General features: G+C 38.7%; 1 protein-coding gene across 2 annotated transcripts in view; it reads right to left on the reverse strand.

Annotated features, from left to right (window-relative positions):
* Positions 1–4,090: 4,090 nt before the first annotated feature.
* NUDT4 (nudix hydrolase 4) overlaps positions 4,091–14,408 on the reverse strand; it is a 30,613-nt gene continuing 20,295 nt past the window's right edge. Inside the window, exons 3-5 of one of the 2 annotated variants that reach the window (XM_074902749.1) lie at positions 13,079–13,123; positions 9,699–9,786; positions 4,091–7,755 (exon numbers count right to left, since the gene is read on the reverse strand). In XM_074902749.1, coding sequence (XP_074758850.1) covers positions 7,553–7,755; positions 9,699–9,786; positions 13,079–13,123 — 336 coding nt within the window. In that variant the 3' untranslated portion in view covers positions 4,091–7,552. The remainder of the gene's footprint in view (positions 7,756–9,698; positions 9,787–13,078; positions 13,124–14,408) is intronic. The other variant, XM_074902750.1, reaches the window with a different exon arrangement.

The raw sequence follows: 14,408 nt of genomic DNA on the forward strand, positions 1-14,408 counted from the left end.
TGCATCTGGGTTCTTTTTTAACTATTTCAACAAATTTGAGATTTTATTAAAGAAGTCCATGCTGTCTGAGTTTGAACACATGAGTCCGTAGTAATGGTATATCTGAAATAAAGAGTGTAAAAGGATAAGTAAAATACTATATCTTAAAACTCTCTTAGAGTGTTTTCAAGTGATAGTTCTATGAGGGGAAACTTTAAATGGGCTTCCTAAAAACTAAGATTTGTTTGTTGTGGGGCCTATTCAGGCATGTTTTAATCCTTTTAAAGTTGTTGATGTTATTAAATAAATCAGGTTTAAAACTCAAATACATATTAAGAGCCCTGTATAAAGCCAAGCTGGGAATTTCATTCTATCTTATGCTGAGGAATGTGTGAAACTTTTAGGCTAAATTCTTGGAAGCCAGAGAGAAAAAACTTTTTCCTCAGTAAGCAGGTGTGTATTCACAGCCAGTATGTGAAACTCAGTTACTTCTGTTGAATCTACCATTACAGCTGGTTAGCAAATGCAGCTATCTTTTAGGGAACATTAGTTTTATCTCCATTTTTAGTGGATGTCCATTGGATAAATTTACAGTAAATTTAAAATAAATAGGTTTTCTCTAGCATTACTGGGGCTATGTGTCAGATGCCCTGAAATCCTGAGCAAGAGGGGTGACACTGCATTTTATATGTTAGTGTCTGGATAGTAACTGTAGCTGTTGAGCCTGGGTTATCACATGGGCTCTAAAACCACATATTCAAAATCCATTTGCAGTAGTTTCCTTTAGATCAAGAGGAACATTGGGAAGGCTTTTGCTTTTGCATAACATGTTTAGTGGTGGTCTCTTACATGTAGCCATGTTCTGTCATGGGTGTGAAGTGTGTTATCAGTGGGAACTGATGGAACAGGTTTTTTATATCTCAGCTGACTTTAAACCAAGTGAAATGTTGCTTCTGTAGCTTTCAAGAAAGTGTATTTCCAACACATTGAGATTATTGTGAAACATCTTAATGGACTAATAACATCAGAAATTGTGACATCTCGATTTATGTACATTCCTTCTTGGGATTTTTTTCTTTTTTTGGAGGGGTTACTCTTAAAATGTCTGGTAGGTTTTGTCAGTAACATGTCTTGACTGTAATGTAATATGATGCTGAAATAAAAGGAAGAGTTACTATTCATTACATAGACACTGATCTTCATTTAACTGCAGTGGGCTGCCATCAGTGTGCAGTAGTTTCCCAGCAGGTCTTAACATCTTTTAAAAGAGGGAAGATAAACATTGATAACTTCTCTGGTAACTCAGTTTTCAATTGCTGTGGCTCTTCTTCCCCCCCCCCCTCCCCCTTACGGGGAGAGAAGAGCAACACCTGTCCTAAAGCCATCAGAGAATACTGCTCTGGTGCACAAGCTCAGATGATGCAGTGCTGCTTTTTTTTTTTTTTTTTTTTTTTCCTGCCTGTGTTTAAATCTGCCTGTTCTAGTACAAGACTTTCCTACTTAAGTGCACAGGTTGGACAATTCCTAGTGCAATGAAGCACTAATTAAAGCTTTGCTAAACCATGTTACATTATGAGCATGGTATGAAGTTAATAATTACATGTCTGCTATGATGGATTCCGTACTGTGTATTCCAACCTTTCCTGTCAAAGTGTGCAGAAAGATTTAAAATATCTAACTGTTAAGTTGCACTGAAGTGCATTTCAAGAGGCATCAAGCAGCCTAACAGCTTTATCTGTGGTGTTTGCTTTCGTAAACTACCCTTAACACTTACAGTAAGGGGTTAGGTGTGAGCAAGTAGACTATTCTCTAATGTGTTTGCACGGCAGAAAATGAAGAATAAAAACTGCTCTGATTTGAATGGGGGGTGGTGTTGGAAGCTGTCAGCTGAACACTACCCACTGACTGACCTGTGTTAAGAAAAGGGGATTATACCCTATAATGACTCATGTGGATAGCTCAGGTTGTTGCTAGGGAGTTGTCACTGTTGATCAGCCTGTCACTGAGACAGAATACTCAAGAAATCTCCTTAGGGTAGAGAGCACTGGGTGGTAACTGTACTGGTGGTTTCTGTATGAAGGCTCTGCATGAGCCTTCCCAGATAGAGACTTGATGCCAGTGTGGCGTATAGCAGGAAGATTTGTATTATTTTTTTCTTTTTAAAAAGGAAAATACAATTCACATGGGGAAACTCATCTCTGGAGTACATGTTGTAAAATTGTGTTTCAGCTACTCTGGTGTAGGCTGGGCTCTTGTCTTCAGAGCTGCTGTGAAGCGGCATTTTTGGATCAGGCCTAATCTGCACTTGCCTGATGGGTACTCAAATTCAGATGTCCATGATTACTGTAGACAGGCTAGCAAGGTCAATTATAAATCTGGAATATTTCATGTGAAATGTTCAGTTATTGCTTGCTGTCTGTAGCAGGTGTGCTCATCTCAGCCTCAATACCTGCTGTGCCTTCAGAAATACTGCTGCTGCAGTTTTCCCATCAGCTGCTCATTATTAGTACAGGCAACACTGAAGCCTTAGGATGGGTACTGATACTTTTATGGAGGGGTGTCTGTGGTCTTATGCCTCATGCACAGTTATTACAGGTGGGCTAATCTCTGAATAAGACACAGTAAGGTGATGCCAATGGTATTTTTTCTTTCTTCAGTTGCTGTGGATGTTTGCCTTATTCAAAGGCAGGTTGTGCTGGTGGTATACCCAGGAAGTAAGTGTTGAGTATTAATCAGTTGAATAGCAGCAAAAAGTCCCTTAGGACAAGGGCCTTGTTACAGGGTCTGTCTGGATGTAACAGGCCCCAGGAAAGGTAGCACAAGGGTAAGGGCGTGAGGTGATGATCTTTGGCCAGCAGCATGCATTGCTGCATGCACTACTTTATACTGTCCATCCATCAGAATTGGTGGTAATAAATAATGAGGGAAAGTATTGGGAACCAGTGTTACCACTAAGAGCTGCTGAAAATTCTGTATGGGCTATCAGGAAACAGTAGGCTCTTCCGTGTTCTCTAGCCTTCCTCATCTAGCTTTTTCAACAGCATTTCCTGCTTATTTAGGGGCAGAAAAAGGTCTGAAAGCATTGTTCTGGGTGTTGTATAGCCCATAGCACTCAGATTGCTACAAGCAGTGAGATGCCTGTGGCTTCTGAGTTTGCAGGTTAAAAAGAGGTGACACCATTGCTCATGTGGAGCATTGTCCTGCTAATGTGGCACAGTGCTGGCTTCATCACTTGAGCAGAGTGTGCAGTGCCCAGCTTAGTGCCACAGCAGTACTGAGGCCAGAACAGTGTTGAAAGTAAGAAAGTATAAAAAACCCCCAGACATTCAACTTACCTTAAAGCTTGAAGATTCTTACAAACTTTTGTCTTGTAAAAGTCAATCATTTTGCCTTTCTCTCTATGTTGTGCTTTGACACACTCTACTCTTACTTGTATGCTTTAACTTCACATAGTGCATGGGAGATACTCCAGTAGGAACCAGACACTCAAATCTGGAGAAGGATGTGTGGTAACTACTTATCAGAAGAGAGTAACTGCTTGCTGTCAGAAAAATGTGGAAGCAAGTTTGAAAAACAAAGCAAGGGTAGGTGGGTCTGCAGCAGCAGTCCAAGTTCTGGCAGTGCTTTCCAAACAGGTAGTGTTAAGTTCAAGGAAAAGAAATCCATTCTGTGTAACAGCACAAAGAAACTATGGCTGGCTGTGGGGAGGATCCTGAGCCACAAATTGTGGTAGACAGGAGGACAACTTGAGGCAAATACTTACTGGCCTGTTACTAATTGCTCCTAGCACTGCTGAAAATGAGGCCCTGGACTAGGATGGACCTTTGGTCTGATCTGATGCATCTGCTCTTGCTGGTATTATACAGACAGATATTAAATCCAAGTCTATGCTGCAAGTGGCAGGCATGAAGATGAAGTAGAGAGAAATGTCATTGATGGGTGAGCAGTCACACATGGGAGAGCTGCAGCGTGAGCTACGGCAGTTGTGCAAGATGAGTGAAAGGATGAGGCAAGAAGTAGGAAACATGAGATGAAACTAAGTCTATTTCAGATGGGATTAAAGACACACAAACATTACTTTTGCCATATTTATGATGGAATAACTACATCATCCACAGGACTAATTTAGATTTTATTCTGGTATTTCTCAAATATAAAAAGTCAAAATTCTTACATCAATCATTAAAGAAAATCCATGCAAGCAGGTCAAAATGTTTACAACTTCAATCCCCCCCCCCCTTTCAGTTTTCACTTCACAAACCATGTTGGCAAGTAAATCAAGTGTTTGCCTCTCACTTTTTTTTCACAGCACATTATTAACAGACCAATGCTAGGTTAAGTCAGGGGTGCAGTAAGCACCAAAATAAGATTTTTCACTTTAACAGCCTCTCTGTAATACCTCGGTATTTCTTGTGTTTAAAAGCACATCCATTTAACTTAATTCTGGCTCCACATGATTTTGAACTTTAAGGCTATTTCTATTTGATACCACCATAATCTAACTCATAATAATTTAAAACCTAACAGCCAGGAAAAAGCAGCAGTACAAACTAGACTGAAAACTGTAGATGACAACCTGTCTCTTCCCTTTCTCTGGAGAACCAAATCTGCATACATTGTACAGAATTTATGGCATGAGAAAAATCCAAATTCTGTACTTTATGGAACAAATACATACAAAACCAAAATACTTCTACATTTAAATTGATAGGTAGTAGAAAAACTTTAGCCTTTCTATTCTGTTTTTTACACAGACCCTTTCTGTTGAAGTTTAGTGTCAGAATTCATTAGGACTGAAGCCATACTGCTGCCTGTTTATTACAGTGGTTCCCTGTAGCGTAATCGAAGTGTTTTCAATTTAGCTTTACAATTCACAGAATGCTTATCTTTGAAAGGGAATAGAAGTCAAAACTAAGCAACAGAGCTTCATTCTGAAGGTTGCATAGAGACTGAAGAGATTTAAACAACAAATGCTGTTTAAAAAAAATGCAATCTGTCTGGCACTACAAACAGCTCAAATGTGTGTGACCAAAAAATAACCAAAATATTTATAGGCAATCAACTCTGAGTTTGTTAGCAACAGCAATACTGTACATTTTTACATTATTATCAAATACATAATTCAAGAGTTACAAAATAAGATCATGCATTACCACTAAATCTCATACAAGCTTGGATTGGTTTCATTCCAAGAATCTGAAATGGAGGCAAGCATTTTTTATGAAGAATTCAAACTCTGGATTCTTGTTTTAGCTTTCACAGATTCTATGTAATCTTGTTACAAAGAAAGCCTGTACAAGTTTGCTCAATTTAAAGTGTTAAAATGTCTACTGAACAAAAAGTGAGCATCAACGTGATCAAAAAAGGGAGCTAAACTCTTTTTAAAGGCAGCTTTAGAGCCAGAGGTACCCTTACACACTGTGGGTACGATTTTAGCAAAAAATCAGACATTCTTCAACATGCTCAACTCCACTTTCTTCTGTTTCACCTGGCAAAGCAGTGCTTTTGATAGACCATTCAGTTTGAAGAAGTGAGCTGAGCAAATGGCATCCAAATATAGATTAGAATCAGTGTAAAGTACGAATACGCTTGTCTGCGCTACTGAAATATATTAACAATCCTTCCCTGAACCCCCCTCACCTCATGACTGCAAGGGTGGATAAGCTGTTGGCAATACTTCCACCTCTAGGTACACCTGAACAGAGTTGTGTGTTCTTTCTAGTTCAGAAGTGACCTGGAATAGGAGATACAGGGATGGAAAACAGCATCCTACTCAACACTTTAGAAGTCTTCAGTTTGGTGGCTCATGCCTCTTGTCAGTAGTATTTATGCCTCTTCAAAGAGAGCAGCATTAAAAGAGCAGTTCATCTGTCTCCCTAATTTCACTACATTTACATATGGCACAAGATTGATTTTCTAAGGAGTAACTTGTGGCAACAACATTTTTTCCTAAAAAAGTGTAACAGCACAAAAAAATTCATAGCAGCATTTTACACAATTTGTGTTAAAAAAGTAGAAGTTAACCATTTGTGTATTGAGTAACAAAAGGTTTAAATTACATTTATTTTCCATTTTACACTCACTATTTACTAGTTGGACTATTTACAAGGGTTCAAATGTTGTGTAAGAGAATGAGCTTTACCCAGAATTTCACATGTGAGGTAATGGTCTACCTCAACTTCTGTTTTGGCTAGCTAGAGAGGAGGTACAGTTGGGTTTAGATCATAGAAAAAAAAAAAATCAGAATTAGGATGTTTATATGAATTAGATTGTGTTCTTGTAGAAGAAACCATACACACACATGTACATAGAGGGTAATCCTATGGTAAAAACATTAAGACCAACAGTGGATTTAGTTTTTTTCCAGCTGAAAAAGAGGATTGAATAATTAAGAACAGGGAAGTTGTCAGCTGTACCTCATTTATTCCAACTAAGTTTTTATCAAGAGGCCAGCTTTTAACTCAAGAAGCTAAAGCAATCTATGTTAAATCAGTGAAAGGGAAATATTTAAAAATTAACTTAAAATTGAGGTTCTCAGCACACCTTTTGAATAAGACAAAGGAGTATCATTTCTTCACTAGTGTATCAATCCACCTGTCTCCAAGCCCAGGAGGTACCACTACTACCTCCTGCTGGGCAAGACACCTCAACACATGCTTGCTAACAGATCTCTGTAACATAAGGGTGCCCCCGTTGGGTAAGTCTTATTTTCCTTTAAACATTTTAAGATTACAACTGACTCCAGGAACACTACCCAAGATGCTTCTCATTGAAGATTAGAAGGTTTTGGAACTTGCAGTGTAATTACACCATGAACAAAACATGTATCAAAATGCTAAAAGGAAAACAATGGGGGAAGAGGGATCTACAATGCCTTTCATGTAAGTCCTCTGACAGTTCATCAGCTGACCAAATGATGAAACAGAAGTACAGTGGATAGTTTTGGTAGTTGCAAGACAGAGTTATTGTTCTTGCTCTTGTTATACATTACAAGATTGCATATGACAAGGCAACCTTTTGGGTAACCAAGGCAAGCAGTGCTTAGTGTTGGTATCCTTTGCTCTTGACAGGTTGAATGTGGTTTAGTGCTTTACTGCAGTCACACTTAAGCATCTCTGCCTTTAACATACCCATTTACCCAAATACCACCATCTTAAGATGTTAGCAGTTCATCTGTGGATACCTAATAAGAGTTTAGTATAAGACTGTTGGCTCAAACTTTTTTCTAAGCAAGTACTCTTGCAGAACTACTGACTAAAACTGACAATAATGTCTTAAATAAGCTGAACACCACTGAGATGCATATTTTATTTTAGCAGATATGGAAATCTATATACTCAAGTAATATTTTTTTTTTAAAAATGGCCTATTAAGGCATTTAAAAAAAATCCATATATGGCTTTGGTTTGCTGAAATACTATTTTACATTGTTAAAAAGGAAAAATGTTCAAATAAAATCGACATTATGACACATTCACATATTTCACTTAGAACTGACAGTTATACAGATTCCTACATGTGATCACAGATGTCTCCCCTTGTGATGACATGAATAAAAAGGTAATCCAAATGTTTATCTCACAGTAGAGGGCAACCCAGAAGTCTGTGCAGAAGTGACATACAAGGAATTATTATCTGGAAGAGGGGGAACCACAGAGTTTCCATTAGTGGGCGAACAGCTCAGTTTCAGTTTTTCCAAGTACTCTGCATGAACAGGCTTGTGACACTGAAGGACCTTGATTGCATCTTCTACTTTAAACCATTCTCTTTTCCTTCCTGAATGAGTAGAATCCACAAAGAAAAACAGAGTTACAAATTTCTAGCAGCACCATTTGTTGCTATCTGATCATTCATGTTTTCTCATTTCTTTTACTTTAGAAATTCAAATTGTCAGGCAAAAGATACAGAGTGAAAAGACCTTGAAAGAACTGACGAACACAAGAGATTACCCTCAAGCTTACTGAAATGCAGTTCATAATAAAGTGTTTCAGAAACTCTTCCTGAAGCAAATACTGGACAGAAGCTTACATGACTGTTCATACACTCCAAAACACATAACTAGTCCTTACAGGAAAGGATATTATTATTTAAGTTACTTAATACTGCCTTCTAACACCGTCATGTCTAGCAGAAAACCAATCTGAAGAATGAACATGCATGCACAAAGTTACAGAAGAAGAGTAACGGTTTAGTCTGATTTAGAAAGCAGCATTCCGTACTCAAAACATATCCATGTGTGGAGTTACTAAGGTTAGGCATAAGTTTTAAAAATAATACACCTTATGTCAGAGATATGTTTAGATAAGTTCTAAGAGTTATCTTAGTAAGACAGTCCTAAGACCATCTTTCTTATACAAGTCAGTCCTTTAAAATACTTACAGAAAAGGTCAGGGATAGTATTGTTAAAAATAGGATTAATTCTGTTTTTCATTTGGTTTTACAGTGTTACAGGTACTATGCTTGAACATTATTAAGACTTGTATAAACTGCTTGTTAAAGACCAAGGTATGTGGCCTCACCAGGGCTGCTCATCCACTGCCGGCAGTGCTCCCCAGAAGGAAGCTGGCAGCAGCCCCAGTGCTGGGTGCTCCCCTCTATCCCACAGCTTAGCACTAAGCAGGAACAGACCATTACTGTCCTCACAGGCCCTGTCCAGTTCCAGGTACAAAAAACCCCCTTGAAAAATCCCACAGCTGCCAATACTGTTCCTCCCATGTAATGGGACTACTGACCAGTGTTGCTACAGAGGGAACCTGACATGCAATTAAGAGGGTGCACTCCCCACAAATCAGTAATACTGGAAACAAAACGTTCTCTGCACCTGAAAAATAGCCGTTTTGAAACCACCATTACAGTTACATGCCATTTGCTCACAGATCCATAGCGCTAAGTTTATGAATGTTTAACACCCCCTAAAGCACCACCTCCTGAAAAGGGCAAAGCATAACCAATCAAGGTAGGATGTAATTTTTTACACCAATTCTTAGTTAACAAAAATTTCAGCTGGACAAATACACTGAATTAACTAAGCTTTTTTCTTTAAAAAAAGCAAACAAGGACAAAACCAGGTAATGTTTACTTAATTAATTTCAAAATGGAAGATCCACACAATATCACAAAGCATGTTAATCTAACTGAACTGAATGACAGTGGTATCTGTATGACATAGATGTATATACAGGAATAGATACCTCTTAAGGTCAGCACCATCACTACTGAAAAATTAGCCCAAGGTTAAAGTAAATACTAGTTATCTTTTTTTCCCCCAGAAGAATCAGAAGAAAAAGAACCTCATCAAAACTTTCCAAAGGTTTGTTGTGTGGGTTTTTTTGTTTGGGTTCTTTTTTGGGTTTGTTTTTTTCCCCAACGACACTTTCAAAAATACCCTAGAGTATCAAACAGCAAAACATTCTCCTTCAAGGACAAAAATTCTTCAGTATAATATTTGGTCTTAAAATTAAGAGCTGTATCAGCAACTAATAATGAAGTTTATTCCACTGTAATACTTAGACTACCCTAATTATGTAAGAGGACCACAGTATGTCAGAAGCAACCCTAATTATGTGTACAAAAGCGTGGAAGAACAGCATCAGTTTCCAGTAATCTCAGTTTATAGAACAGAATTAGTATTCCCCTCAGAATTAGATTAATTGCTTCAGAAAATGAAGTTTGCTTAATACATTTTAAGTGCAGCACATGAGGAGAGAGAATGGGTTTACCTATATTAACTGAATCCTCCCAGTCTTCCAGTATTTCCGTCACAGTAAGAACGTAAACATACGTCCTATGCTTCCGATCCTGGTTCTGCTTGAATATTAGAAGTGGACACTTTAATACACAGCAAAAAATAACTTAGACTTACCACAACTGTAAGATTAGAAATTGCTTACCTCTGAAGGATACTTGCCAGCAAAATCTGGCTTGGTGGAATGGAAACAAGTATGCAAATTAAGCATGCAAAACCCAAAGTTTTACTTCAAACAGCAGCTATTCCATTTTACTAGCTACAAAAAAACCCCCAACAAAACGACCCACAACCTAAACAAATTTGAAGACTGCGAAGTTGGGACCAAACTACGTTCTTGGTCATCCAGTTTAATATTAGCAGTTGTCCACTAGAACTGCCCATTACTTATCTTTTATGGATGTTGGAAGTTACCACAGTAGAGTGCATTTGCTAAAACTGTTTCCACAACTCATGTTCCTAGATGAAAGGTTATTAAAAACACCTTTGCAAGATGGAACCACTGCATAATGTGGCCAGATCATCTATGCAATGCTAGCTATAAAGTTTCACTCAGTAAGTGAGGCAAATTAAATAGCCTATATTTGCAATCATGACAAATGCAAAAATCATTACCATCTGCTCTCTCGACAGGTTTGCCATGTTTGCAGCACTAACCACCTATTTAGAAAGAACATGCTTTTTGAACATGGCAAGTCAAGTAATGGAGACTGACAGAGGTAGTCTGCTCAGGGCAGGGTCGCTGTGCCACAGCCCGTCCACACAAGGTCTGTGTGGACGTTACACTCTGCTAGCTCCAAAGCAGGCTAGTGGCAGGTGCACTGTTAAAGGTGCCACCTGACTAACCAAACCATACAGCGCCTTGGAAAAGAACTGAGCTCCTAGAAAACCCAGGACCATCTACAATTACAACTATATTAAGAACCAAAAGATGTTATGCTCTAGCTCCCCTTACAGATGGTTTCACCCTTGTGTCAATAACCATTCCTACTTAACACTCTCCCTACAAGGTTAATAGTTTTAAACTGTTGTGCTTCAGGAAATAAAAATACTCCAAGACAGTTCTTCGTCAATATCACTATTAAATGGAGTAAATACATCTATAACATGTATCCTTTCCAGCTGTAGTTCTAGAATACAAGGATTCTGGACAGGCTGGAGCAATGGGCTGAGGCCAAATGGAGGAGCTTCACTAAGGCCAAATGCCGGGGGCTGCCCTTGGGCCACAACAACCCCCAGCAGCGCTACAGGCTTGGGGAGGACTGGCTGGAGAGCTGCCAGTCAGAGAGGGACCTGGGGGGGTTGGTTGACAGCCGGCTGAACAGGAGCCAGCAGTGTGCCCAGGAGCCCAAGAAGGCCAAAGGCATCCTGGCTTGTGTCAGCAATAGCGTGGCCAGCAGGGACAGGGAAGGGATCTGACCCCTGTACTCAGCACTGGTGAGGCCGCCCCTCGATTCCTGTGTTCAGTTTTGGGCCCCTCACTACAAAAAGGACATTGAATGACTCGAGCGTGTCCAGAGAAGGGCAACGAAGCTGGTGCAGGGTCTGGAGCACAGGTTGTACGAGGAGCGGCTGAGGGAACTGGGGGTGTTTAGTCTGGAGAAGAGGAGGCTGAGGGGAGACCTCATCACCCTCTACAGCTACCTGAAAGGAGGTTGCAGAGAGCTGGGGATGAGTCTCTTTAACCAAGTAACAAACAAAAGGACAAGAGGGAATGGCCTCAAGTTGCACCAGGGAAGGTTTAGACTGGATATTGGGAAGTATTTCTTTACAGAATGGGTTGTTGGGCATTGGAATAGGCTGCCCAGGGAGGTGGTGGAGTCCCCATCCCTGGAGGTGTTTAAGAGTCGGGTCGACATAGTGCTGAGGGATCTGGTGTAGTTAAGAATGGTCAGTGTGAAGTTAATGGTTGGACTAGGTGATCTTCAAGGTCTTTTCCAACCTTGATGATTCTATGACTCAACAGCAATATAATTTCCATCTTCTTAGTTCCACCCCCAGGCTGCAACATGTGGACCTCTCAATGGTACTAACAACTGTATGTGGGGCTGTGTTGTGAAACTGAAGTAGGGCCTTGATTTAAGTTTGAAGTAACCTAGAAAAGTGCCACTCAACACAGACTTATCTCCTCTGGTGTAATGGTGGTAGATGGCTTAAGAACATACAGCTGAATAACTAAAGAATCATCATCCCTTGTAGCCTTAAGGCAACAAGATAAGTATCCTCTTTTTTTGGTCTGAGGTGGGAAATCCAGAATAATTCTGTAGAATAACCAGAGTTAAAACACAGACAAGGTTTTTAATGTGTAGGTTCATCCAGGTGTACTCATAACCCCCCCAAAAAAAGTCAAGGGCAAGTGTTACTAACTGCAAACAGCAACTTCTCTAATTTTGTCATGGTTTCCCTACTTCGCAAGGGGAACACCTTTACCACTGTATCAACTAGTCATACATGACTAAGTAATATTTCACATAGGAAATCCCTATCAGAAACACACTGCCTCTGAAAGTTGTTTTTATAATTAAATTGTGAAGATTCACAACTATTAGATTAAGGGACTTCCACTCTCACCTATCATACAGTACAACATCACAATGCCAGCTGTGGTATGATCTGAAGACACACACCTACATTTCTACAGTCTACTCCTGTCTAGAACCTGAGCAGAAATGGGCAATGTCAACACAGAGTTTTATCTAGCATGCATCCTTGCGCTGTCAGTTGTTCAAGAGTCTGATGTTTACACTACAAAATACAAGTTCTGAACTACATAGTATTGCTAAAGGTTCGATTTATCTGTTATCCAAAGCCTTAGCCTTTTTAGTGAATTAAAGCAATGAGATACTTCATATGCAGACTTATCAATTTAGGTGTGTGAAAGTTGAGACGTTTCCTCAGCAAAATCTAATTGGAGAGGAAAAGTCAAAGTAGTTTCTGAAAAAAGGCATGTATGATATTTCAGAAATCCTAGATCAACACTGGAGTTTTATTTGGGTTTTGTTTTGTTTATTTGGTGGGGGCTTTTTTGTTTGTATTTTTTGGTTGTCATTTTTGTTTGGTTGGGGTTTTTTTTTGTGGTTTTGTTTTGTTGTGTGGTTTTGGTTTTACTTCTAGATGTTGTTCAAGTGCTAATTCGCTAATTTAATCTTTCCAGGAAAGGTCCAAGTACTTTGAAATCTTCCTATTCAAATCTTCATATATCATGTAACTACAGGAAATCACCTGTCCCATGCAGCATTTCCAGTAGCACTGCAAAATTATAGACAAATAATACTTAAAAGTTCTTAAGTTGCAGTTTATCAAATCTCACAAAAAATCCAACATTGTTTTTAAAAGGTAAAAGAAATAGCTCACCTCAAATATCCCAAGCAGTCTGCCTAGCTTTCCCTTTACTCCAGCCTACAAAGCAAACATGAAAAAAGCGTTAACATATGCTTTTGAAGTTCAAACACTAAAATATCAGTACCAGCCTCCTATATCAGCATACTTCTCCTTATTAGGGTTATCTAAGCAAGTGTTTTAACATAAATTAGACAGTGCTGCACTGCATCTAATTTCTAGTTTTACAGTACTTAAAGAGTATCAGAGCACTAAAGCTTGTCCTAATCGGTGGATCAAAAAACACATAAATGTTTCAAGTTTTCCATCCAGATCAAAATACCAGTTTACTTACCATGTTCTTTGTGTACTGTATTTTATAGAAATAAATGGCATCCAGTACTGAAATAATCCAGGGAAGTAGACAGAAGAGATTATTTCAAGTAGTATAATAAGTCTAGAGAAGGAATCACTAAAACTTCCATTGCTGTTTTACACAGAAACTTAAGTCCAAGTCTTCAAAATACAGTAACAAATTAAACTGTAGGTTACTGGGTGGATCTTGCAGCATAATGACTTCGTGCATGCTAGTTCTCATTGAAGTGTAGCTTTTAGCATGTAAACTTAAAAACCAAATTTATACCCCCAATTCTTTACAGTTTTGAATTATTCTTCTAGTCAGCAATATTACAATAGGCTTTAAATTCAGATATTTACTCCAACTTTTTAAAACAATCCCTACATGTATCAGCCTGTACTTAGTATTTTTTAATCAATACTGTTAAGGTGGTTATTATATTCTACTAAGACTTAAGGTTTGTTTTTCCAAAAGTAGTATTCAGTGCCTCTGCCAACAGTAGTTTATGATCATCCATTCATTCTAAAGAAATCTCAGTCCATACACCTGAGACATAAAAGCCTATGTAGTCTAGACAAAGACATATTTAGATTTTTTTGGTCTTGCTGCATAACTGCTACTTAAAATAGGGCTTCTTAGCATGAAGATGACATTTTCTAGCCTTCAGTCCTTGTTTCCAGCTTTAACCAAAAGAAAGTTACTAATGTTTTATATTCTTTATATAAAAGGACCATATGGATCTTAATAAGATTTTAATGAGTAACTCTGACAGACAACTGGGCAGGCTTTAGCAATAAGTCTAATCAAGATCTTACAAGTGAATGTTTTCTGTGTCTTTCTTTTTAAAGCAAGCAGATGGCTGGTGTTATTTATTAAGCAGTTTTGATGAAGAAGTCTGATTGCAGCCCAGGCAACTCAGCAAGCATTTTGCTTATCTAAAGCAAGAGGTAGACTTAAAGTTAATGCAAAACTACAACAGTATTCTTCTGGTTGTCTGCTGTGATGACA

This window comes from Athene noctua, chromosome 3 (assembly GCF_965140245.1).
Source record: "Athene noctua chromosome 3, bAthNoc1.hap1.1, whole genome shotgun sequence".
NCBI classification, from domain to species: Eukaryota; Metazoa; Chordata; class Aves; order Strigiformes; family Strigidae; genus Athene; species Athene noctua.